Consider the following 26,418-nt stretch of genomic DNA (forward strand, 5'->3'; position numbering starts at 1 on the left):
AGGAGCAGGCAAGAGGCAATGACCAGGCCCAGCACGCCTGTGAGCTTCTACCCCCAGCTGATAATTTCAGTCCACCCCTTTCTGGAATACAGTCAGTTCAAATAAGGCAAAAGGACTAGAACAAAACCAAAAAAGCCACCACCGCTCCAGTAGTGGCTTGAGCCCTGCTCACAAGTTAACGGTGAACGCCCGTACAATCCTTGTATAGTGTACACTTGATTTTTCTTTAATAATAATATAATAATAACATTCGATTTATATACCGCCCTTCAGGACAACTTAATGCCCACTCAGAGCGGTTTACAAAGTGTTATTATTTATGTGCGCATTGAGAAATTCTCATGTTACATTCAACACATGTATAGCTGAACTTGTGATTTTAAACTCCACGTTTGTCCAGATATTGGTTGTTTCACATGTAAAGTGAACTCAAGTTGGCTCTTTTTTACAGATGCACGCACGTGCATGCAGGATGTATGTGCATTCACTGTAACATGCAAACAGGGCTAGTGACTGGATATGGCATCATTCTCTGCCCCCTGCCTCTCCCTCCTAGAGTATCTGCAATACTGAAACTTTGAGGAGCAGCAGCAGAAGCCGCAGCAGCAGCTTAATGCAAAGACCCTGCGAAATTCTTTTTCCACCTCTCTCCTGGCAGTGCAAACAGTGGAACGGTCATACATTCTGGGAGAATGGGGCTCTTGAAGAGATCTTATCACCTCCTGGCATAAGGCTAGCTTCAGTGCCAGGCAGTGTCTGTCTGGGATGCTGCGCAGGCCAGCAGAGCTTGTGCATCTGAGGTGGAGAGGGGAGGGTCCTGTCTCCGAAAAACATTACGTTCTCCTAAATAAAATACTGTCTGTTCCAAAAGTGGGGTTGCTTTATTTATTTGCAATTTAACCCACCCAAGCTCCCATAAAAAACTTTTTTGTGGCAAAAGAATCTCCGGTGAAGCTGCTTCCTCCTCTCCCGTTCCATTGTTTGGCTTGGGGGCCTGGTGCCAGACAGTCATGAACGGGGCAGCCGAGGAAGAACCCGGGGCCTCTTGGAGAGGAGCATGCAAGCATCGAGTTCTTAGGGATATAGGAAAGAATTTGAAAAGCACCACACCCAAGCCTGCAGGGAAACTGAAAGCAGGCCAAGAACAAATTCGACCTGTCCTGCAACTTTGGCCTCTGACCTCCCACTTGCTCCGAGAAGGTAGCTCGGCTGGGTCCAGATGCCTGCTTAACATTCCACACAGGGCTCTGCGCTCTCCTGGGCGCATCACGTTTTGCTGCATTGCCCGGGCAACTGGACACAAACAAGCCTCTTCAGAATGCCCCGTCCCAGGCTGAGCGCCAAAGGGCGGGCAGCAGAGGCTTCCCCTCCTGGCAGCTGGAGCACTGGCCCCTCCCCCCTCCTGCACTCTCACACCAGCCTCCTCAACAAGCATTTCCTTTTTATAAAACAGGTTGCCATGGATATGGTTTTCTCTTCCTAACAAGGTGTAGCAGGAGAAAGAAAATGAGACAATGGGGGTGGAGGGAAATGATCCCTCCTTCCTTGTAGGCGTACAGAAATGACACATTTGAATCCCAGCACTTCTCTCGGAAAAGTTGCCTGGAAAGGTGTATCTGTCCCTCCCCACCCCCCACATGTGTAACACCGGAACAGTAAGGAGGCAGCACTGGCACCTCCGAGCTGTGCAGGAAAAGGAGGCAGTTAATCCAGCACCTTGAGTAAGGGCCCACCCACTCGTTACCCCTGGACAACAACACTGCTGAGCCCACAGGGACCCAGTTCCCTTTACAAGAAGCACAGTCCCATTTCACTCCGTGAAACAAAGAAGAAACTTCACGGTTCAACTCTGCCCCCTCCCAGAGGCCACAAGGAGCATTGCAGCTTGGATCCAAGGGTGTTTCTTTCCTGAACCAGATGCAAAAAAAAAATGTTATTCCGGGTCTCTGCCCAACATGGGCCGCCTCTGCCAATTGCTCGTGGTCACCTACCTGCCCCCCCTGCCCACCCAGAACAGCCTTACTGGCGCCTTCCCAGCTGCCCAAGCCCACCCCATTACTCTGTCCAATCCACTTTCGTTTCCCATCTAGTATCCGGCCTCTTCATGCAGAAAGAATTATGCTACTAGTACTGTATGGGGTTGCCCCTACAGAGAGGCGGTAAGATTCCGAGCTGTGCAGCTTCCCCAAGGCCAGGAGCTCTAGTTTGGGCAGGAGGCAGCAAAAAATTAGATGACCCAGTCATGCACCTCTGCCCCCATCCAACCACACTAGGAGCTGAAGCCAAGTCACAATGTCCTTTAATTGTTCAATTGTTCTTCTCCCCTCTTCTCCCTCCCCCTTTCACTGGGGGGGGGGGAGGGAGCAGCTGCAGATCATGCACCAGCTGGATGGCAAATTTACTCCGGGAAAGTACAAAAATAAGACTGAAGCCACATGAGAAAGGGTGGGGAAGAAGTTGGCACCAACCCCAGGATGCTTCTCGTATGCTTCGTGCATATTGAGCTAAGCCAACCCCCTAAATTCTCACCGACACAGACGGTTCTTCTCACTCTCCATCCCGCCCCTGAAAGGTTCTTCACATGGGGAGACTGAGGAAGGGGAGGCTGCATCCTTTGATGGCTATGCAACATCCGGTTTAGTTAAGAGGCACAGCCCCCACCCCCCTGCTCCTGGTCTGGGTCTGGGTCCACGGGCTTTGCTGGCGCCTGTCACTCCTGGGCATCCTCTGACCGCCACTTCAGAGACTCCTCCTTGCGAGCGTCGGGCTTGATCTGGTTCCGCATTCCCCCGAGGAGGTTGGAGGTGGCTTCCGAGGCCACGATGAGTGGTTTCACCACTGTGGGTGGAATCTGCCGCAGGACACCCCCCACTGCTCCCGTAATGCCTTTCTGCTCATGGCCACGGGTTGCCACGTCACAGATAGCCTGGGCTGTGTCAATGACTCCCTGCAGGATGTGGAGAACAGAAAGCATGGCAGAGGGGGAGAGTGGGGGGCCCGTTCAAGCACAACCAATTAAGGAGCCCCCGACATTCTCCCCACCCAAAGGAACTAAAAAGCAAGGTAGGAAGAGAAAGCTAAACAGATGTCACAAGAAAGATCTGGTAGCCTCTCCCATTTCACACAGAAAGTCAGCCCACGGCAGGATATAAACCCCCAAAGTGGCAATCTGGAACCCCCATACCACTTCAACTAGCAAAGGTGTCTCCAATGGCCAGAATCACCATTTCTACTGCAGCCTGGCACCCACAGGGAGCAGCAAAAGGGACGTTACCTCTCGCACAGTGTCGTAAGCCTTGGCCATGCCTTCCCGCAGATCTGCTGGTTGCTGGCCACGCCGCAGCTTGCGGGTGTATTTCTTGTCCAGAAGGGTGCGCGTCATAGGAGGGGCTGTAGGGGACAGGATATCATAGACAGTCTCCGCTGTGGCCTAAAAAGCAAGAAAAGAGATTGTAGGTAGTGAAGAGAGATGCATCCTATCTATCCTTCCACCCTGCAGGAGGGACAGACAGATCTCAAGAGTAGTGCCTGGTGCAAAAGATCAAGCAGGCTTTAGGAAGAGAAGGAAAAGGTCAACGGCTTCTACTCAGATTTTAATGCCTTGGCTAGAAAGCACAAGGGCAGGCAGGAACCAGGCCCGCCCCTCACATCATCCCAACCTGAATGGCTTGCACTAGGCGATTGCTGAGCTCTAGCGCTGCAGAGGCAGTAGAGGTGCCAAAGGAGGCGGCGCCACGCTGCAGGCCACGGATGATGCGCCCATCCTTGCGATACTGTTCAATGGGTAGCCAGAAGAGGTCACGCAGGCCGTGGACTGGGGGGGAGAGAGAGAGAGCTTTGGGGATGGCAGCTTTCAGAACCTCACACCCCCCCTCCACACACACTTAGTGGAAAGCCACCTCTCTTGCTGCCGCCACTGCCCTTTCCCAGCCCAAGTGGCTCAATTCTTCCTTTGCGGCAACTTACAGAGCTGCACCACTGAGTGCATGGGGCCCACGCCTCCCAGGATGCCCGGCAGCTGGTTCTTGCGGATATCCGTCAGCCATTCAGTCAGTGCATAGCTCACGACTTTCTCTACACCCAGGAGCCTTAGGAGGGAACGACAGAGGTCAGATGGCTCATTAGTAGGGCCTCCCTCGCACTGGAGGCATGATACAGGGTCCCACCCCCAGTCCCTACAAGATGACCCTCAGGCAGAGATTAGTCTCAGCTGCGGCTCTCCATACACAGTGACCGAGTTTGATGTAGCAGGACTCTAATCTGGAAAGCCAGATTTGATTCCCCACTCCTCCGCTTGAAACCCGCTGGGTGACCTTGGGTCAGTCACAGCTCTTCCAGAGCTCTCAGCCCCACCCACCTCACAGGGTGATTGTTGTGAAGATAACAACACACTTTGTAAACTGCTCTGACTGGGCATTAAGTTGTCCTGAAGGGTGGTATAGAAATTGAATGTTATTTCTTTCCTTCATTTATACCACTGCCTTTTCTACCAGTGGGGACCCACAGGGGCTTATATTGTCATTCCCTCTTCCATTTAATGCTCACAACCCTGAGAGGCGGCAGAGGCTGAAAGTGTGATTGGCCCAAGGTTCACTCAAGCAAGCTTCAATGCTGTGGAAGAAACCTGAATTCTGGGACATGTTCCCATTTTGCAAGTTCAGAGAACTTTTATAATCTCTTATTTTGCGTAATTCATACCACTTTTGCCAGTGTCCAGGAAATATCATGGAAACTGATACGTGACACACCTTGATTTGTCTCTTTGGTAACTGCCAGGAGGAAGGGGATATCGGAAACGGGAATCCTCGCTAGCAAACCCGTTGCGGTTACTATTCTTTCATTTGGAATTCTTTATGTATAAATTACTGCAAGCTTTTTGCTGCTATTGGAATTTGGATTATACCTCTGTACTTCGGTTTGTCACTTATGAAGTCAGAATTTGTATTCTGTGGCATATGGAGGTGCGGTCATTTGAAGCTAGCTTTTGCACCTTAAGACTAAGAATCTATTAGCACTTTTGCACTTTGTATTCTGTTTACTGTATGACGCTGCTAGCTGCTTCATGTACTGTACTTTCCACGAATTGACTGTTGCCAGCTATATAACCATTTTGAGTTTATTTTGAATTGTTATTGATTCTATGATATAAAAGACTTCTGTTATTTTGGTATACTGTAGCTTTGAATCGGTATAGTAAGTAGGTCACGGTTTGCTTTTGATTCTGGATACGCTTTTCCGTGACTCTGTTTTGAGCAAGAAAACCTGCAGACTGCCACAGAACTGTATGCCCCCCCCTAATTCTGCAATAACTTCCATAGAATTAGGAGACATTGCCACAACTGGAAGCTCTCTCATCTCCCTGCACTGAAGTGGGACCCTGGCATGCCTCATCCACTGAGATTTCTGACAGCTACTCTCCCACCCAAATAAGTGGGTACTAGACAAATCAAGCCTGAATTCTCCCTACAAGCCAAAATGGCAAAACTAAGGCTATAATACTTTGGTCACATCATGAGAAGACAAGATTTTCTGGAAAAAATAATGCTAGGAAAAGTCGAAGGCAGTAGGAAAAGAGGAAGACCTAAAACGAGATGGTTTGACTCAATAAAAGAAGCCATGTCCTCCAGTTTGCAGGATCTGAGCAAGTCTGTTAATGATAGGACATTCTAGAGGTCTTTCCTTCATAAAGTTGCCATAAGTTGGAGGCGACTTGACAGCACATAACACACACATTGAATGAAGAAACCACAGTAAAGCAACCACTGACTCTAGGTGTCACATACTGAGTTCTGGTAACAAATCCTCCGCCCAAAGTTTTAGCTGCATTTTCCATAGCAAAATCTGGAAGCGATTCAGTGTCCAGGCTCCCTGCAAACTCCAGAGGCGCTGTTCCTGAGCACAGCATCACAGCTAAAAGGAACAGTCACCTGGGAGTTCTTCACATAGGGAAAGCAAGAACTTCCGACTGTTCAGAATGCACGTGCCACCATATTCAACATGCTGCCTCCCTTAGGGGTTTCCCTGTTATTACCTCTCTATGTCCAATCCTGCATGGTTGACACGTCCTCTCAAAGGGAGCAACAGAACTTGTCCCAAGAACTTAAAAGCGGCCTGCAATTTTGTTAACCAATTGTGTCAACTGCATTGCTCCCTCCATCAGAGAAATCTCATTTACCGTCTAGCTCAGCAAATTCAGCTCTCGTGGTCCCCACCTGCAGTGCAACCTAAGGGTGAGTCACTGCATTCTTATTTATTTTTATTTTACTTTGTTTATATTCTACCTTTCCCCCCAACTGGAACCCAAAATTGCTTACATCATTCTCCTCTCTTTCATTTTACAACAACCATAGGAGACAGGTTAGGCTGCGTGTGTCACTGGCCCAAGATCACCCAGTGAGCTTCCATGGTAGGTAGGGTGGGGATTTGAACCCGGCTCTGCCAGATCCTAGTTCTGGCACTCGCTCAGCCACGCATTCATCACTCACATTCATCCCATGTTTCCTTCTCACTGTCTCCTTTGTGGTTCAAATCCTGACTGCAAGCTCCTTGAGGTAGGGACCTATTTAAAAGCATTAATGCTATTCTGAAAACTTGCCATGTGCAATGACGATGCTACAGAAAGACTACTAGCTTTCCATAATTTGCTATTTTTCATCAAACTGACATTCGGAATACTTTGTAAGAGGGAGCGAGGAAGGCCAATGAATGCCAAATGTAGTTTTTGATAAACGGACACAATTTCGTGAACTGCTCGAAACAAAAAACAAAAAACCTTTTTGCATACAATCCCTGTGGCTATATTAATAGTGTATGTGAATGGGGGGGAGGTAACAGTGCATGTGCACACATACACGCACACGTGCGTGTACAAAGCTCAGTTCTTCTTGTAAAGGACATGTCACTGCAACAGCAAGAACGAAAAGCTGGACTTCTTCTCCGACCCTCCACCCCAGGCGTCTCACCCATGTCGACAGCAAAGCCTTTTGAGTTTGAGCTCGGAGCAATTGAGCTGTGCCAGGCCGATCAGGATGCCAGCAAAAGTGCCCTAAGAAAACAGGAAGTCATGAGAGAGGGGCTACGAGGAAATGTACACTTACTCACTCTCTCTCACACTCTCACTCTCTCTCCCCCCTCCCCTCCCCCAGCATAAGAGGCAAGCAGGGCCATGGTTAGGAGGGGAGAGGAATCTCCTGAGCAGGAGGGAAACAGCAAAGCTGGCTTGAAAGCATTTGGACTTGACGTCTCTTTTGCTAGATGCCTTTAAGTTTTTCCCGCTGAAGCAGGAAGGCACGACACAGAAAGGGCTGCCTGACAGTCTGTGTAAGAGAGAGGCTAAAAAGTGGCCTCTGGACTGTGCGCCCATTTCAACCCAGCTGGAAAAGCAGGGGCAAGGACCGGTTTCCGGAGTGAATTCGCAATGCCTGGAGATGGATGAACTTTTCCTGGCTCTGCTACTCACCACCTGGTCCACGGTCACGTGTTTGCCGTGATAGTCCAGCCAGATGGGCACTTCGGAGGTGAACCGGAACTCTCTGGGGGTAGAAATCAAGCCAGTGGGAGAGAAGGTGAGGGAAAACTTCTCCAGCAAAGCCTCCTCCTCCCTCCTCCCTCTCTTCCCTCCCTGTGGCACTTGTTTACCGGAAGTAAACAGGCTGGTCAGAGGAGGAAGAGGAAGTGTTGGACAAGGAGCTGTTTTCACTGAATGTGGTCTCCATCGAAGCCGTCATCTCACCCTCGGCTCCCTCAGGCTCCTTCCCCAGGGACTCTGTGCGACCTATGGAGGGGGGGAACAGAAAGCAGGGGCAGCATCACGGGATGGACTTCCCAGCTAGGCCACAGCCACACTGCCAAGAGGAAGGGAAAGCTAGCCAAGACGGAGTGCTAAGGCCAGGCTCACCTTCAGGCCCAGCCTCAAAGGGCACTACGGGGTTAATGCTGGCAGCCAAGCTGCTGAAAAAGTCCTTCAGGAAGAACAAGGCATCCTGGAGAGAAAACAAAGGGGTGAAAGGGAGTCCCCTACCCCCCTAGCCATCCTCTCTAGTTCCAGCTAAGGAAAAGACAGGATCGGCACATTCAGGTATTTCAAGGGAATGTCATCACTAACCCAGCCACCTACCCTTCCCCGGCTGGAATAAGGGTGTTCAGCAACTTTCCCCTGCTGCCCACTTTGTGATAGCATCAATCTCATTCTACCTGGTCAATGTTCAGCCTCAGAGGCATCAGAGAGACACGAAGACAGCACTCCGGACCCCCCAGGCCAGCTTCTGGGCAGACATGGAGGGCTTTGATAGTGAGCTGTCGAGGGGTAAAGAGGCAGAGCGTCACTCTCCTGCAGTCCCAGAGGGGGATCCAACCCCTGGGCTGCTTGCTGGGCCAAGCAACACCCCAGTTATGGAGCCATCCTGCTAGCAACTGTCATGCCAGAGCGAGCAGCCAAAAGGAGTCAATGAGCCTCATTGGGTATCCAAGAGGGTAACTGAACACCACCTCCACTACCTGATTCCAGAGGTGTAAAGCTCCCTTCAAGCAGGAAGGAGGCCACAAGACCGAGAAAAGGCTGGGCAGTGAGCCCAGCATCAGAGTCTTTGAAACAGTTCTGTTTCTTGGTCCTGCACCTGGCGCTCAAAAACAACAGCCCTCCCATAATCCAAGAAACGGAGCTTCTTCCTTAACGCTGCCCACGATGAGCCCGTACCATGTTGGAGTGGGTGCGCCGAGGCATGCACTCGCTGCTGTACAGGTAGAGGAACTTGTTGATTTGGGAGGAGGCCAAGCGATCCCGGATCTCTAGCTCTTGGACAATGAACACCTGCCTGGCCAGGGGCTGCTCCCCCAACTCCAGGGCTGGCTTCTCAGGTGTCCCCATGGGGTACGTCTCATGCTGAAAGCTCACCTGAGGAAGGAAGGGATTGTGGGAGGTGAAGGAGACGGAGGCAGATCATCCCCCCCTCGGTGCCATTTTCAGACAGCTGCGGAGACGCAGGAAGGTGCCCCCAGTGCCTGCCCCACAATTCAATTCATTTAGGTATTTACACATCCTTGCTTTTCGCCCAGCGGTGACCCAAAATGGCACAGGATACTCTCCCCTTCTCCATTTTACCCTCACAACAACAACTCCTCTGTGTGATGGGTTAAGCCGAGAGAGGAGGTCACCCAGCAAGCTGACGTGGCAGAGTGGAAACTGGAACGCGGGTCTCCCAGATCCCAGCCCAGAACTGTGACTGATACGCCCTACAGGCTCTCACAAGGAACTCCTCTGGCCCAAAGGCCTTCTGGGTAGTCAAAGCCATCCACGTGTACAAATGAACTAAACGGAGAGGAGCTGCACATGCCTGTGCTCAGTCCCTCCCAGGCTGCCGGCACTCACTTTTGTCAGCTGGATCTCCATTAGCAGGTCATGAATCCGACCGGTACCTCCCTGGGCCCGCCAAGTATTCTGAGGCCTGTTGGTAACCGAGGAGCGGGAAGGGGAGGAGCGGGCACTGGAGAGACATGGCTTTGCCCTGACGTTAGAAAGAGAGGGGCCGGAGGTGAGCAACAGAGAGCAGAGACTACCGAATGCAAATACAACCGTGGTGCGCGTGTCCATGCTCTCACCTGGGGGAATGGACATGACCCGAGGTGGAGCGCCCAACCCCAAAGTCTCTGCCACCATACAGATGCCAGACCACAGAAATCTCACGTAGCATGACACGGCTCTCGGGCATGGGGAAGCGTGAGGGAGCCTTCAGCAAATCTGTGCTGCCCAGCGGCCGGGAGAAGTGGCCCTCCCGAATACAGACTGGCCCATCCAAAAGCTTCGTCACAACTGGCTCACCATCCCTGGGCTACAGAGACAGAGAAACAGACACAAGCAGACACACTGGTTTCAGTCAAGACGACCCTTGAGCTGAGTACCCAACATCGCTTGACTGCGCCCTTATACTGTATGCTGGTTTTATCAAGACGTTTTATGGATTATGCTAGCCATGGAGTATCTGCATTGCTTACAGGGAAAGGCGGTCTAGAAGTTATAAAGTAAGTTATGTCTCACACACCCCTACCTAATCCACTCTTGTTGACCTCCCCCCCACCCCCCAGCACATATTTTGGTACATTCTGTTCTTGAATCTGTTGCAAACAACAATAAAAAGGTCTTCCAAACTGCACACAACTGCAGGAGTTGTACAACAGAGACCACTAAACAGATGAAAGAGGTTAGTTTTCCAACACCATAAAGCAAGGGTGCTTTTCTTGACGGACCCCTTCTTGATGGAAGGGGTAGAGGCTCGGGCTCCTGTTTCCCATATTCGTTGAGGATGAAGACCTTACCGGGATGCCTGTGCCTGGGGCATCTAAGATGCAGAAGTCATCCGTGTCCGTAGCCTCGCTCTCGCCTTCGCTGTCCTCCGAGGGGCTGAAATCCTGCCCTTTCCCTTCAGGGGCAGGTGATGGGGCTGGGACCCTTCCCTTGGCCGCAGCACCCTTCTCCCCTGGGAACAGGTACACAGAGACGGGAGAGGATTGCCGCTGGAGCTCAGAGTCACCTGGGAAAGGGGGCAAGATTATACAGGGCAAGGTCCGCTCTGGTTTCATAGCCCAGGTTTCATAGCTCTGGTTTCATAGCCCAGTTATGCTACTATGTAATGCGAAAAAGCTACCCTTCTTGTTGCTTAAGATTTCCTTTGTTCAACAAGGAGCACAAAGAGGCGTCTGAAATTCTGGCAGCGAGTTTCGTTTGTTTATTGTGGGTAGAATTTTAAGCAAACAAAACATCCAGAGTTTTCATTCAATAAAAGCAAGTAGCAAAAAAAGGGGAAGAAGCGGTTCTCGCAGGATTCAGAACTATGAGCCTGGCACGCCGTTCTCCCTTGCTTACCAGTCTCAGTAGAGAGCTCCCGGAGGCTCCGCTCCGTGTCAATGAGGGCATCTGTGAGGTCTCGTTGGTTAATGGCTGCTGTCTCAACAGGGGGGCACGATGGCAGCGATGCCGGGCTCTCAGACAGCTAGCAGAGAATGAGAACAGGGTTCAGTAAGCCTGGGTAGGGACACCCTTGCCAGGAAGAGGGCTTTCTCAAGACCCTACTGGTGCCGCTGCATAACGGGCATGGATTGAGGAGGCGGCAACCCCAAACCCCAGCTTTACTGTTGGAGGCTCTTGGTCCACCCTTCACACTCACCTGCACCTTCTGACCAGCAATCTCGGTGGGGCTGTCGTGGCGAGGTGGTGGGTGCAGGTCGCCGTTGTTCACCACGTACTGTATGAGGTTTGCAAGTGCTGCGCACGAGTCTGCACAGGTGTGCACGTGAACCACGTTGTTGGAACAGCGAAGCTCAAAGAGCGGCCGGGTCTGGGCCAAGATGGGTGAAGAGTGTCAAAACCTCAAACTGCTTTTCTTCCTCATCTCAAGAGGGTAACAAGGTACAAGCAACAGGACCCTTCAAAGCCCTCTTTTTTTTGTTAACCCAGCTCAGGTGACACAATTCCGGAGGATTTCTGTGGAAGGAGGGCCTTGCACCCAGAGTCCACTGCTTAATGCAGAGCAGGAAGCATGCAAAGGTCCCCCCCCCCCACACACAAGGTCTCCGATCACTCACCAGCTTCCCATCCGTAGCTCCCTTCCACGTGGTGATCACCAGCTCCAGCAGATCCACATCTACCACACACACGTAATCTGAGAGCAAGAGAAAGGATGTAATCCCGGCAGGCCCAGAACTCTTGGTTCTCCTTCAAATGCTTGGGAGGAGAGGAGAATACAACAAGATGCCTGGATGTCCAACCTATCTCTAACAGCTTGCTTTTTTTTTCTTTCATTGGTTTACAAAGAGGCAATATAGTATGGAAGCATTTGCCTTGCCTGTCATAGAAAGCAAACCATTCATAACTCAGCCCAATCTTAAATAATCAGGATAGTGGAAATCTCATCCCCCTGGCTCAAAACGGAAATACAAGAGCCCAGCTGAATATCCAAACCTGCCTTTGAAAAGAGTCAATTTCATCTTTTTTGTAAGGCCCCCCGTGTTAAATAGGTGTCCCTTCTTCACTGGCGCTGAATGGAACATCCTATGTCTCACAAGGGTAGCCGTGTTGGTCTGCAGTTGAACAGCAAGATCTGAGTCCAGTAGTACCTTAAAGACCAGTAAGATTTTCAGGATATAAGCTTTCCCAGAGTCAAGAGCCATTCATTAGATACTTGACTCTCGAAAGCTTATACCCTGAATAGCTGGTTAGTTTTTAAAAGTGCTATTGGGCTTGAATCTTGCTATGACTCAAAGACTATTATGGCACCTGGGAGCCCCCCAAATACAGAGTCTTGAATATAGTTTAAAAGAAGAGGCCTGATTCTTCTAGTACATGTTTATTCACTGCCCAGGATAATGTATTTTATCCCCACAACAACCCTATGAGGTAGTTAGAGAGAGAGAAAGATTCGGCAAGAGAGAGAAATCAGCAAGTTTCAGGGCAGTGGGGATTTGGAAATGAGTCTCCCAGATTGTAGCTCAACACACTAACCACGGCACCACACAAGATCTTAATGAGATGGTAATATTGCTTATCACATTTGTTTAACTATATCTATATCCCCAAGCTTCCAAGCTCTGCAACAGCTCCAGAGGCATACAAAGTCAGCATGACAATACCACTGACTCAGCGTTTGTCGTTTTCTATGTTTTGCACAACTTGCATCTCATGATGTTCTACTACATTTTCTCTGCTCTTTTTCTACATTTCCTTCTGACTAGGATCTGAGGGACCCAGGTTCAAATCTTCACCACGGAAGATCACTGGATGATCTCATGCTGGTCATTCTCAGCCTAACCTACCTCACAGGGTTACTGAGAGGATAAAATTATGCTGTAACTTGTTTTGGGTGCCGGTTCGAGCCTTCAGTAAAACTGAGATAGCTGAAAGAGTATCTTCTCCCACATATTCCTTTCTGCTCTCTGACCCAGAGGATAATCTGCTGGCAGTGCCCTACTCATATCAAACTGGTAGCTATTTCTGTTGTGGCTCCTAAACTGGAGACTTCCAGCTTTGCGTCATGTCTGTGTACAGTCATATCATGATTGTCTGTATGTTGTAACCACAATGCTCATTACTAACCTGACGTATTCTCTCCATAGCCATATTCCTATTGTGTGTGGCTTTTCGAGACCCAGAATGGGCCTTTCCTGTTATCTTATAGAAATATGCACCTCTAGGCTAACACTGACCTTGGAGCGCCCAGGTGCCAGCCTTTGCAACTTTGCTCAGACGCTGGGAATGTATGATTGTGTACTGGATATCCAGCCATAACTAAAAAGGACCCGTGCAGAGTTGCGTGCCAAAACCTTAACAGTTATTTGAGCACGGGAAAATCAAGTATAACATAGAATTGCTTGCCTTGCCTTACCACTTCTACCAAGCTCCGTGATGGAGCGGAGACCTGAACTGTAAAATCCTAAATAAAGCTTTTCTACTGGAACCAATGTGTGTTCACTGGAGAGGGATCTACCCGGCAGGAACTGACACTTCGTTTCATGGCACCTTCGGCCTGGGTGGTTTGTACCCAAGAGGGCTTTGAACACCTCTACACCCACTCCTGGACTGTGCTGCACACTGCCTTTTAGTGGATGGTATAATCATTCTGCACTGATGTCATACGGTGATGTCTCTCACCGTATGAGCCCCAGAGGACTCTTCGATCTAGTGGAAAATATCTTCTAAATGTCCCTGGCCCTAGGGAGGCCTGCCTGGTGTCGACCAGGGCCAGGGCCTTTTCGGTCCTGGCCCTGGCCTGGTGGAATGCTCTGCCTTGTGAGACTAGGGCCCGGCAAGATTTGCTTGCATTTCGCCGGGCCTGTAAGATGAAACTATTCCACCAGGCATATGGCTGACGCTGGGCAGTGCCCCCCCCTCCATAGAGGGGGGGGTTAAACTATTCCCCCATGTGAACGCAGCTGCTGCTGCCACACTTATTACGGTATGGATTTGCCATACAGCTGCTGCTACCACACTTAATATTATGGTATGGATTTGCTCCGGTAACACCGCTGTGTGATACACTAAACTTTTGCTATGTGCTGCTTTTAAAATTTTTTTTAAATTATTTATACGTAATAGATGTAGATGAGATGATTGTGTTTTTAAGGTGTTTTTAATGATGTGTATATTTGTATTCTGTTATCCGCCCTGAGCCTGCGAAAGCGGGGAGGGCGGAATATAAATACAATAAATTAAATTAATTAATTAATTAAATTGTTTTCTTATTGTTTTGTACCTTATATTGAGAACTCGCTTAAATTAAAAGAAAATTCAACTCCATGAGCCATATTCAAGGGACCTGCTGGGTTTTCATACAGAAAGTAATTTCCAGCTACCTTTGGTCATCATAAAATAACAAAATGTTTGCGGGAAGCATACTTGCTTCTTGGCAGCTGTTCAGAAAGTATTAAAAGGTACTGTGTTCTATGTTAGTAACGCGGTAATAATTTGTGTATATAGGTTAAAAAGGCAGTTGAACACCATCTGTTACAATCTCGCTATCGGAGATCTATAGCCCCATCAGAGAACAGCTCATAAAAAGTCATTCCAATGATCTGCCTAGATGAAAAAGAGGCGGCACACAGATCAGCCTCTTTTTATAGTAGGCACACTTGCAGCTCTTTTTAACATACACGCAAGTACACGATATGGGTCACCTTGAGAGCTGTATCACAGGGCAGCATTAAAACCAAGTGCTCCGTTCCCTGCCACCACTCTGCCTTTTTATTGGGGCTCAAGATCCCTTCCAGCTGGTTGCCTTAAAGGGGCCACTTCCATCTTGGCCGCTCGGCTGTTGGTATTTTCACTGCAAGCCATGGCCAGAGAAGAGGCAACGAAAGAAACAAGGAGTAGGACGAGCGAACACTGAAAGCAATCACTCAGCTTTTATAGAGTTCTTCCTTTCACTGCTCACTCCCCAGCCCCCTTTCTGTGCCTTATCCTGGGGCGGGGGTGGGGGTGGGGAAGCACCCTCTGTCCAGATGCCCAAGCTGGAAGCAGCCCATGACAGGCAACTGGCCTATGAGGATGCCTCGTTCTTTAACAGAGAGATGGGCGGGGTGGGTGGGTGGATGCAGCAGCACAGCCAGTAGCCGTCACATGCGGCAGCTTCAGATTTGTTCCTCGGCTACATCAAAATGGACATTAAAAGCCAGCGCTGGAAGTGCATTCTCAAGCGCCAAAAGCTTCCTTTTCATGTCTAAGAAACGCTAATCACAGGCATGCAGAGAAACGAGCAGGCATTACCTTTCCTCAAATCACCCATCTCCGAGTCACATTTGTTTGACAGGTAAATGGCAGAGTCATCTAAAATGAACCTGCACAGACAAAAAAGGGGCCAGTGAGAGCCTTCCACTTCTTTGGGGGAAAGAGGCCTTCTTGGCTGCACTCTCTTCGCAGGTTGCTAGTAGTAAGCAATGGGGGGGGGGTGGCGGCTCAGTGGTCCACACCACAAGGCCCCAGCCCCTAGGCATCTCCATTTAAAGGATCAGAGAACAGGGGACATGAAAGATTTCTATACTTAAGACACTGGAGAGTCATTGCCAGCCAGAGCAGACAATACTGACTCGCTGGAACGAAGGTCTGACTCAGTATAAGGCCGCTTCATGTGATCATGTGACTCAGTGGCAAAGGACGAAGCCCTCGTATGCAGCCATGTCTGATATTACACGATACCAATGGGCAAAGCAGCCTGCATAATAAGCATTGCTATCAGATGGCCATCTAGCCTCCGCTTAAAAACCTCCAAAGGAGGAGAGCCCACCACCTCCCGAGGAAGCCTGTTCCACTGAGGGACCGCTCTAACTGTCAGGAAGCTCTTCCTAATGTTCAGGTGAAAGCTCTTTTGATTTAATTTCAAACCGTTGATTCTGGTCCAACCTTCCGGGGCAATGGAAAACAATTCTGCACCATCCTCTATATGACAGCCCTTCAAGTACCTGAAGATGGTTATCGTATCACCTCTCAGTTGTCTCCTCCCCAGGCTAAACATACCAAGCTCCTTCAACCTTTCCTCATAGGACTTGGTCTTCAGACCCTTCTTCATCTGGACATTTTCCAGCTTGTCTATTATCTTCCTTAAATTGTGGTGTCCAAAACTGAATACTCTAGCTGAGGTCTAATCTGAGCAGAGCAGAGCAGGTGAAATTCAGTGAGTACAAATTACACTGGGGCAGAGCGGGACCCACCGGAGGAGGAAGACTGATGTGTCCACTATTATGTTACTTGAGAGCGTGAAGGTCTCGGCTGTAATGAGGACCCGGATTGGTAAATAGAGAGGCCTGTGGGTGGAGAAAGCAGAGTTCAGCATGGGAGAGCATAGCCAGGGCAGACCCACCGTATCTCCTGTGCACAGCTGCCAGCCCTGGATCATCTCCACTTCCACAGGGCAGCAGGAAGAGACCAAGCTCTTCACGTCCTCCCCTGAAATGCAGTCACACTAAAGCAACTCATCTCTAAATGCACGCCTTGCCTTCCGAGACAGGTGATGCTGCCTGTGGGGGAGGGGAGCGGGCTACATCTGTCTTTGGCCAGAGATCCCAGATTCCTATGCCTCAACTGGCCACTGCCCCACCTCCACTTCCAGCTCCACTCTCCACAGGCGCCTCCTCCTTCCAAGCAACCCTGCCCCCGCCTCTCCTTCCAACCTGTAATCCACTGCACAGCTGAAGAGATGGGTGTGCAGCACCGTGATGACTGTGGGGGGCACGAATCCCAGGATTGGGTCATCCAGAACATCCAGGAAATCAATCAGCTATGAGAACAAGATGGACAAAGTGAGGATGGTGGGGAAGAGCCTATCCACCCCCCCCACCCCCATCCACAAGCCTCTTCCTTGCTAACAGTCTTGCATCATTGAGGGCGTGCACAGTGCCCGTCAAAAAAGCAACACACGCCAATCCGCTCCCACATCTTGCACAGACCTTGGGGGGGGGGTGAGACGTGGAGAATGGACCTCTCTCACCTGTGTGTACCAGCTCTGATGTGTCAGTGCCATGTGATGCCGCATCGTGGCACCTTCCAGACGCAGAGTCACCAGAAATTCCTGTAAAAGACATGCAAAAAAAAAGGATCTCAGGCCATGTTCACACATGCAGTCATTTCAGTTTAAGCTCCCCTTTGAAACACTTTGACTCTGGGAAGTTGTTGCCAAGGTGCCTCTTTACATATCATCAAAAATCAGCAGACGTTTCATGGTAAATAGCACCTCCACACTGAAGTAATGTGAAAAGGACACCTGGAGAAAGCCTTAACACAGTTTTTCCGCTTTAAAAACGGACAATACAGCAGCCTCCTCCTCAGAATGTTTGTGTGGGAAGGGGCCCTAGAATATCCCTGTTGCCCATAAAGGGGAATACCCTGCCCAACCAGAAAGCAGCAGATCCAAGCAGCCGGTGGCAGAATTCAGCTTTAAAATGACCCCAGCAACGTCCTACATCAGGGAAAACGACTCCCACTGTGACCCTGGCCAGGATGCCGCAACTATCCACCGTCACATGAAGCCGACTTATACTGAATCAGACCCTTGATCCACCAAAGTCAGTATTGCCTGCTGTCAGGTCTGTCACCCACAGTCCTTCCATCTTTCTTGTTTTGTTGTAATTATTCAGTGTATGTGTGTGTGTGTAGTTTTTCACACAGGCCAGTTCGCTCCTGGGAAGACAGCGTGCTTATCTCGAATGGCTCACCACAGCGGCCTTGGGACGGTTCTCTCCTATTCTCCCACTGACTGACTATGCCCAGCTGGGTCCTGCGGGCGGGGGGCTCCCAGGGAAGGACTGGAACTTTGTAGCAAGCCTCCCCTACGTCATTCTCAGCAAGAGATCTGTGTACTGCCAGTCGCTTATATTGCTTCTGTAGAATTTATGGACATATATACGCTTTTGATTTTTCCAATAAACAACCTTGACTCAAGAGAGCTTGGATTTCTTGCTGCAAGGGGGAAGTCAGCTACTACATATCCTGTTTTCCATAACCTGACACCTACTCTTAACTGGCAGCCGCTCCCCAGGATCTCAGGCAGCATCTTTCACATCACTATTATTGCCAGATTCTTTTACTGGAGAGGCCAAGGACTGAACCCGAGACCTTCCACATGCCAAGCAGGTATTTTACCAATGAGGCACTGCCGAGTTACCTTGATGTTCTTCTCCAAATCTAGGTTGATCTGGATAGCCAGGGAAAGCATTTTCACAGGCCCATCCTTCTTGGTTCCCAAGGGCCAAGCGACAGTGCCCTCCTGGGAGGCGTAGATGGTGGGGTTGAGCCCCTCAGGTGGCAAAAAGCTGGGGATCTCCAGGTGATCTGCCATGAGGTAGTCTTCGACCACAGCTGCAGGGACAGACGAGGGCATCTGAGATTAAGTCCATGCCAGCGCCTATGGCACCTTCAAAGAGCAAAACCCCTTCCTCCCCCAGCACTCCTCCCACCCCACAGGCAGTTTTCGGAGGATCAGGTGAGCTGCATGCATCTTGGGCTGGATTCAGATTTACAGCCAAGGAGGTGGAGCCCCCACAGTGCATTCTAGATTGCCAAGGAATTATAGGTGATGCAGAACTGCTGCCTTGATGTGCCAGAGCATTCACACACACCAGGCTGCCACGCAAAAAGCAAAAAAATGAAGGCAAGAAAAAACCCCATGTGAAGTCACTGTCAGATAATAATGGAGAGACGGACACCATGTGTCCAGAGGTTAGAGTAGTGGACTAGGGTATGGAAGATCAATATCCCCGCTTGGCTACGAAGTTCAGTGGGTGTTCGCTTGCTTTTATGCCTGGACTACCTCAGAAGGTGGTTGCAGGGGGGGAAAAGGAGGAAGGGAGAACCACGTGCTCTGCTCTGAACTCCTTGGAGGAAGAGCAAGATGAAGACGAATTGCAGCGGGGGTCTCCTCTACCTACAGAGTGTTGCCTTCCCAGGGGTGCCCAAGGACCAGCAAACATCCCTCCCCTGCCCAACCACGTGAAGCTCCATCCTCTGGAACTGTCTGCAGCAACTTACTAACAAAGGTGGCTGGGAGAGTGCCTGGCTGGGTAGAGATTCCAGCCTGGTCAACAGCCACAAGCAGCCATTTATTTCTACAGGCTGCCTTGGGGGCTGCTGAGCAAGCCCCAGCAGGGCTCCCTGTATCCCCGCCCCACTGCATCCCTGTGTGCTGACAGTGTCATACCTTTGTGATAAAGCGCAACTTTCTCTGACTCAATGCAGAAGTAGCCAAGGTCTTCGCGCCCTTTGTACTGCGAGACGCTGAAGAGGCTGCCATTTTCCACATCCAAGACCAGCTCGCCGTGGCAGCCCTCCAGCTTCTTACCGCCCTCCTCCTGCAGGCAAAGGAGGCAAATCCAGGATCTAAGCCCAAATGCTGACCGAACCACCCAAAGCCACCCACTCCAAGCTAGGCCTTTCGAGAGGCAGCCAGGCCAGCTCTGCCCTGCTCCTTCCTCTTCCCTGAATCAGAAGCAGCAGTGGGGGTGCTCCAGGTTTGCCTGCTGTCCGACAACTACTTCTGTAAGTGCAATGCAGCCTCCTGCACCTGAGGACCAGCGAGCCTGCTCAGCCCACTTCTAGCTTTCTAAATCTTCCTCCCAAGCAGAAAGCCCAAAGTGCTCAGCCTCACATCAGTAGACACCTGAAAGTAGAACAGGTGAACTTGCCTCTTCTCCCTGACCACCGTGACCATTACCTTGGCCTCGCACAGAGCCGTGATCCGTCCCTTCCCCACCCGGAGCACAGCAGAGACGCAGCTCTGGAGCAACTGGCTTCTCTGCTCCCCCTTCCTCCGCTGTGTGGCTGCCTCATCCGATGAATAGAAATGGGAGTCCTCATCTTCAGAGTCTGAATCTGGAAAGGGGTGTGTTGAAAAGAATGAAGGTTTTCACACACACACACCAAGAGAGCGCTCTGCCTCCTGGAGTGGGAGACATGGGAGTTCTGAGCTCCCAAAACTCTGTTCTGAGTCAAGGGTGATAAGAAGTCACATTCCGTCTGATCGCAAAACAGTCGAAGCTGTGGTGAGTCCACGCCACGAACCACTTTCCAGGTTGGGATGGCTGTGAAATGTACCCCTTCCCATCAAGGTGTGGGACCATCATTCCTCACCCAGTTTAAAGGCTGACTTGCACATCTTGAAATCCTCCTGCCAGCGGGGGGATGCGTTACAGGCTGCGGTGGTCATGTTACCCCTCAGAGGATCAGAAGGGCTGGGAAGAGGACTGAAGGGCTCCCACATCAAAAGGTCATTATTAATCCTGCAGGAGAAGGGAATGGCAAACACCGTATTTTGCCATCAGCAACTCACAACCTCCAAATGCATGTAGGAAGTTCACCTTGACATCCTCCTTTTCATTCCCATTCCTCCCTCCAAATTGAGATAGGAGAGTGGACAGGAACCAGTCCACAGACCACAATGCTCCTCCATCCATGCCCAAGATAGGAAACCGCACACAGCCAACCTGGCACCAAAACTCTGTACCCTTTCATGGGCAGAAAAGCCTCAAGGGGAACACAGAGCTTGCCCAGTGGTGCCTGGGGGCTCCTGCAGGCCCTGGACTCCCCAGATTTGCAGAGTGAGGATTCTCACCTGTTGTAAATGCTCTCATAGAACTCCTTGCTGGGGAGGAAAATATGAGCGGTGGGGAACGTCACCTCTAGGGCATACTGGGAGGCGGCCATTGTCTGTGCCTGAAACTCTGCCATCTCCTCAGGATCTCCAGGGATCACCATCTAGAGGAAGGGAAAGATAAGCACAGAACTGAGATGGATCAAGACCTGGCAGGGAAGGGACAGCAGGGACGCCATGGAAAGCAGCAATAAGTCCAGGAAAGGACAGCTGGTACAGTCTAGAGCTGACCGCCACTACCCTGTCACTGGCCACTTACCTCCTCCGTCTCGTACATGGTCCGTTTGGAGGAGAAGGGGGAAGGCTCCGGCTGCTTCAGCTCACAGGGACTCTCTGCTGACGACAGCTCCATCTCCTCGGCCTTCACAAGGCTCAAGTCCCACTGGGGGTCACTAGCCTGGGGGTGGAGGGTCAGAGTGATTCTGCCGGGGAGAAAACAGCACTGGGCAAGGTGCTTCATGGCAGTTCAGTTCCCCGGAGCAAAACACCCCTTTCCTGCCCTCTCTGCCCTCCGCAGCCAAGGTCACATCCAAAGCCATTTTGCTGTTATTCACAGGGAAACACAGAAGCCAAACTTACTTTGGAAGGATGTACTTCTTCTCTGTCCCCTTGGCCAACAAGTTGGGGGCTTTGCCAACCCGGAAGCAGGGCACCGAAAGCTTCTCACCATCTTCATACACACCTGCACACAGCAATGGCAAGAGTTGCAGCCTCTCTGAGGCACCAGTGGCCTTGCAAGTAGGAAACCTAACTCCTCGCCCCACCTTCCTCATACTCTCCATTCAGCTCTCTTTGGCTGCCATCATTTATACGGAGATACACTAAAAGCATCAAGTCTCTGGCTCCTTAGTGGCTAATTGATCCACTCCCCACCTTTCTGCTGAATAAGCATCTATACTCATGGCAGCTAAAGCCAAAATAAATACAAACATAAAATTTAATAACCAAACACAGCAGTCAATTAAGACTCCTAAAGCAAAAAGAGCATATACTTCACAATAAGACAGCAATACAGTCTAAACAAAAACAAACAGTGGAACTATAAAAGCATGTGACCACAAGTCACAGTAATTTAAAAATCAAAAAGTTAAGGTGGCAAAGGCCTTCCAGAATAAACCCTATTGTGCAAAATTCCAGAAGCTAATTTGACATATGCTGATATGAACAAAGCTAGCTAAAAGACCTGTCAAAACTGATGGGGAGGGGGGAAGGGAAAGAGGAGGAATAATGAGGACTAATTATAAAGCACCTTACCACGTTGACCCCATATAAATGAGAGGGGCTTCCAGTTCTTTCCCCTACTTCTGCCCCTCAACACTATCTTATGCCCAATTTATTTCTGTGCATAAAGAGCCCATCTACAAACAGGTAGCAGTCAGTGACTGACACCTTCGTAAACTTGGTCCAGGAGTAAAGAAAAGACCAGGACAATTCAAGACTGTCATTAACGCTATCCGCCCTATGAGTAGAATCAAATACATCGGCCTCAGAAATAAATGCATCCCTTCCTCCACTGTTCTCACCAAGAGAAATAAGATTACTATGCCTGGTACACAGTAAACCTACCTTTCCTGAAAACACAATTCTTCCTACCTGGAAAACCTCTTTAGTTAAAACCCATAACCTAAGTCTGACCCCAAGAACCAAACACATCTGCCACAGTAACAACAACAACAACAACAACAACAACACTTGTTCCCAATTTGCTTTCAGGCCCAATTTAAAGTCCTTTGAAGGCCTTGGGACCAGCATACCTTAAGAACTGCCTTCTCCCATATGACCTTCCTGTCCACTCCGGTCATCTTTGGAGGCCTTGCTTCAGGTGCCCCCTACCATCTGAGGCTAGATGGGTGGCAACCCAAGAAAGGGCCTTCTCATTCGTGGCACCAAAACTTTGGCAATCCCTCCCCGGGAGATTCGTTTCCTTCTGTCATTGTCTTCCACTAGCAGGTGAAGACTTTTGGGGTTTGTTTGGCATACTTCTAATAACTGTAGTTGGCCCTCTTCCATGGTTGTGTATGTTTTTTTTTTATTTAAGTACTGGTTTAACGTTTTAAACTTTTTAATGTCTGTTGTTCGCCCTCTTGGAGCCCCTATTTCAGTGGAAAGGCATCACCTAAATAAGTACATTTCAGAAACAAGTCACTGACAACAAAACAAACAACTTGCCTTTGGACATATATTAGACCACACAGAACATTTCCAACAGAAAAGCCATCCAATGCCAGGACGCTAGAAGCAAGCAAGAACTTCAGGACATACTGATTAAAAATTCTTTTAAGTGTTGGAATATTCAGTGTGGTGGATCTTACCCCATCCTACCACTCCACTGAGCAAAGTTTAAATATTTTAATTATGTATTAAAAAATTAATATATCCTACCTTTCCTTTTGGCTCAAGTTTGAAGCCTTCCTCCAAACTAACTGACTCTCCTGTTGGAGGAGAACCACTTAAGCTGAAGGAAGGCTATTCGGATGATGGCTGGCTTCACCCCAGTCTATACTGTTAACGTTCTTCATTTAAAAGCTCTTGCGCTATACAAAAGCTCCTCTTCCTGAAAACTCTTTCCACCCTCAGCATCCCAGAGAATCACAAACGCCAAATCTCTCATCCCATCAAGTCCTAGTGCCTATTTTCAAATTTTCTATGCTACTGATGAAAGTGGAAGCTCACACTTTTCAAGTAAAACTTTCTGCACTTCTCTGTTACACCTATAACTTCCCTGCTAAGATACATTTAGAAAGGCAAACAGGTGCCACAGATAAAAACAGGAAGTACTTATCAAGACAGAGGAGGGCTACTTACTTGGTTTTATACTAGCCATAAGGGAGAACCTGCTATTCAGCACAGCACCCAGACACCGCCCCCCCCAACTCCCAAGGACTGGAAACTGGGCCTCTTCCCCTTCCTTGTGCACTTCTGCAATTTTTTCAGGCACTTCCTACAACATCAGGCTCAGTTGCTTTAGACAAGATCCACAGAATGCTGGGATTTAACACGGCTGGCCTAACTAATCCTGCAATTGCTGGGGCAGGACTCCCACCTGGGAGGAATCCAGGCCCCTCCTTACCATGTAAGTTGCTGAAAGTGGCTTCCAGCTGGGTGGAGCCAGCAGGTCCAAGCTTTGTGCTCAGTTCGAGGTCTGCCAAGTCCAGGCGCAGGTTCTCCTTGCGCACTGCCTTCTCCGCCCAGGGTCGCCTCTCTGGCCATGCCCGCAGGTCTGGAATTGGGAACTGCACCCGCAGGGTGGCCTTGGGAGCTGCCACTTGCACACTCATCTGCCATTCAGCAGCAAGGGGAGAATCTGCCTGGCACCCAGCCAGAGGGGAAAGGAAAAAAGAAACGGTTGAGGAGACCCTTTCCAGTGGGGTTGCCATGGCCTCCGCCTGCTATGAGCGCCAAGCTGGCCACCCCCTCCTCCCCACTTACCAAGTGTGCCTCGACAGGAGGAGCTGGAGGCCAGGCCGGAACAGGAGGCTCCGTGGGCCAAGGTAGGAGTGAGCAGAGCCGGTCAAGAGTCCCCAGATCCACATCTGAGCGGCAATCGGCCAGCTCGGCCACCAGCTCCACAGCGTGTTTGGCAGCAGATTTGGCAAGACGGCTCTGTGGGCACAACATCAGCAGAGTTGCAGGAAGAGGACTGGTCCCCATTTTCAAACTGAGCTGTTACTTCAAAGGTCTTCTTAAACACACCACTCGTCGCTTGTTGTCATGCTGGGGTTAGACCGTTCCTTTACAATCATTTAGGAGCTGCCTTGGCTCTCACTTTAAAATCCCTTTGCTAATGCTGTTTTTTTTTTTTTAATTGCCTAAAGGAAGTATTAGCAGCCTAACAGCCCTGACTAGCCTGACCTTATCAGAGGTTGGAAACTAAGTAGGGTCAGCCCCAGTTAGTACCTGGATGGGAGGCCACCAAGGATGTCCAGGGTTGCTACACAGACGAAGACTATGACAAACCACCTCTCCTCATCTCTTGCCTCGAGAACCCCATGGTCCCGAGGTCACCACAAGTCAGTAGTGACTTGATGGTATGTAAACAACAACCACAGTTGTTATTGCTAAGGGGAGGTACTGCAGACAAGACAGAAGAATAAAATAGTTTAAAATAATCAAGGAGCTGAAGTCTCCTGAAATACAATCCCTTTGTCATAGTCTACAGAGTCACAGGTAGTTTGCAACAGGGGAAGCCACCAGTGAGGGATGCAAAATTGTTGTTTAGTGAGAAGCTGCACTGAGAGACTGGTGGAAGGAGGAGACAGCCATCCAGTGTGGTGTAGTGGCAAGACTGTGGGACTAGGATCTGGGAGACCCAGGTTCAAATCCCCACTCTGCCATAGAAGCTTACTGGGTGACCTTGGGCCAGGCACACACACTCCGCCTAACCTACCTCACAGGGCTGTTGTGAGGATAAAATAGAGAATGGAAGAATGATGTATGCTGTGTTGGGGTCCCCATTGGGAGAAAGATGGGGTATAAATGAATTAAAATAAATAAATCCAATGAGAGGCCCTCTCATGCTTCTAGCCACAGGCAGCTACAGTGGCACGCCACTGGATAAGACCCTTACCAGCGTGGCTGGCTCTACACCGAAGCACTGAAGCGGCAGCAGCCCCAGGTGGCAGATTTGGGGAGGACAGCCTCCACTACCCCACCTTGTAACCACAGCAGCCAATACTCCTTCCTGCTTGGCTCTCCCAGATGTCTTTAAAGCTGTGCATGCCCAAAGGTGCACCAGATGCCATCCTCCCACCCTCAGAAATACTGACAATGCAGGGAAAGAAGGGAGAAGACATGATCCTTCCCCCCGCCCCTCGACAGATGGCACTTCCCCACTCCAGTTCCTTGATTCTCAAGGAACCTTAGCAGGAGGAGTCTGATCCCAACTGCAAAGGTGGGAGAAGGAGAGTGATGAGGAGGGTCAAGACAGAGACATCCCTCCCCTCCTTCCTTCCTTCCATGGACTTTGGAAGGCATCCCACTTCACTCTTTAGGGAAAGTGGAGCCGAGTCCCTGACCAAGATTTTTGTTTGTTTTTCCACTCAATTAACTTTGGGCGGAGCAACTCCCGCTTCGATGCCAGGGGCAGAAGAACAGGAAGCACAGGGTGGGAGACCCACTCGTCCCCCCCTTTGTCCCTGCCAACAACACACCTTGCTCCAGCCTGGAGCAGGAAATCCACCCCTGCTGCCAAAAGGGCTGCTACGCCTGAGGTGGGACTGGCATACAGACTTCCCTCCTCAGTCAATGAGGGGCACCACAGGGCCAGGGCCAGAGCCTTAAACTGTCAGGGAACCGGGCGTGCGAGAAGCATAATATGTTAGCCACAGGGTCAGATGCACGGCTGCCCTTTTCCCAGGCTGAAAGTTGTGGGGACATCATGCTAATCTGAGCACCACCAGCCTGCTTGTCACCTTCACAGGTAGACGGGAAAGAACAGTGGAGAGAAAAAAAACGCCAAGAGTGAATGCTACCAGTCACCCAAGAAGGAAAGCAGCACACCTCTGGATTCAGTTGTTCCCCCGTCCCAAATGCTAGAGAAACTTGGTCCCCAAACCACTTAATGAGGAAACCGAGCAGTCCTTCTACAGCATCAAGTCCGTGGTAAAACAAACCAGCAAGATATGACTCCAGTAGCACCTTAAAGACCAACAAGGTTTCCAAATATAAGCTTTCGAGAGCCAAATCTCCCTTCATCAGATACTTTGCCTCTCAAAAGCTTATACCCTGAAAATCTGGCTAGTCTTTGATGTGCTACTGGATTCGAATCTTCTACTGCAGACCAAAACAGCTAACCCCC

At 50.0% G+C, this 26,418-nt stretch overlaps 1 protein-coding gene across 1 annotated transcript in view; it reads right to left on the reverse strand.

The window, feature by feature from the left end:
• Positions 1 to 2,282: 2,282 nt before the first annotated feature.
• The window catches only part of ATG2A (autophagy related 2A), a 38,663-nt gene continuing 14,527 nt past the window's right edge, over positions 2,283 to 26,418 (reverse strand). Inside the window, exons 14-42 of the mRNA XM_054990865.1 lie at positions 24,051 to 24,224; positions 23,692 to 23,929; positions 21,201 to 21,303; positions 20,881 to 21,043; positions 20,583 to 20,725; positions 20,102 to 20,250; positions 19,686 to 19,843; positions 19,173 to 19,323; positions 18,141 to 18,334; positions 16,968 to 17,048; positions 16,651 to 16,757; positions 16,192 to 16,284; positions 15,251 to 15,321; positions 11,578 to 11,654; positions 11,160 to 11,330; positions 10,859 to 10,985; positions 10,312 to 10,526; positions 9,598 to 9,827; positions 9,368 to 9,503; positions 8,696 to 8,893; positions 8,194 to 8,295; positions 7,898 to 7,982; positions 7,639 to 7,774; positions 7,460 to 7,532; positions 6,963 to 7,045; positions 3,967 to 4,088; positions 3,660 to 3,814; positions 3,275 to 3,430; positions 2,283 to 2,947 (exon numbers count right to left, since the gene is read on the reverse strand). Coding sequence (XP_054846840.1) covers positions 2,711 to 2,947; positions 3,275 to 3,430; positions 3,660 to 3,814; positions 3,967 to 4,088; positions 6,963 to 7,045; positions 7,460 to 7,532; positions 7,639 to 7,774; positions 7,898 to 7,982; positions 8,194 to 8,295; positions 8,696 to 8,893; positions 9,368 to 9,503; positions 9,598 to 9,827; positions 10,312 to 10,526; positions 10,859 to 10,985; positions 11,160 to 11,330; positions 11,578 to 11,654; positions 15,251 to 15,321; positions 16,192 to 16,284; positions 16,651 to 16,757; positions 16,968 to 17,048; positions 18,141 to 18,334; positions 19,173 to 19,323; positions 19,686 to 19,843; positions 20,102 to 20,250; positions 20,583 to 20,725; positions 20,881 to 21,043; positions 21,201 to 21,303; positions 23,692 to 23,929; positions 24,051 to 24,224 — 4,128 coding nt within the window. The 3' untranslated portion in view covers positions 2,283 to 2,710. The remainder of the gene's footprint in view (positions 2,948 to 3,274; positions 3,431 to 3,659; positions 3,815 to 3,966; positions 4,089 to 6,962; positions 7,046 to 7,459; positions 7,533 to 7,638; positions 7,775 to 7,897; positions 7,983 to 8,193; positions 8,296 to 8,695; positions 8,894 to 9,367; positions 9,504 to 9,597; positions 9,828 to 10,311; positions 10,527 to 10,858; positions 10,986 to 11,159; positions 11,331 to 11,577; positions 11,655 to 15,250; positions 15,322 to 16,191; positions 16,285 to 16,650; positions 16,758 to 16,967; positions 17,049 to 18,140; positions 18,335 to 19,172; positions 19,324 to 19,685; positions 19,844 to 20,101; positions 20,251 to 20,582; positions 20,726 to 20,880; positions 21,044 to 21,200; positions 21,304 to 23,691; positions 23,930 to 24,050; positions 24,225 to 26,418) is intronic.

The sequence above is a fragment of the Eublepharis macularius genome, chromosome 1 (genome assembly GCF_028583425.1).
Source record: "Eublepharis macularius isolate TG4126 chromosome 1, MPM_Emac_v1.0, whole genome shotgun sequence".
Lineage (NCBI taxonomy): Eukaryota > Metazoa > Chordata > Lepidosauria > Squamata > Eublepharidae > Eublepharis > Eublepharis macularius.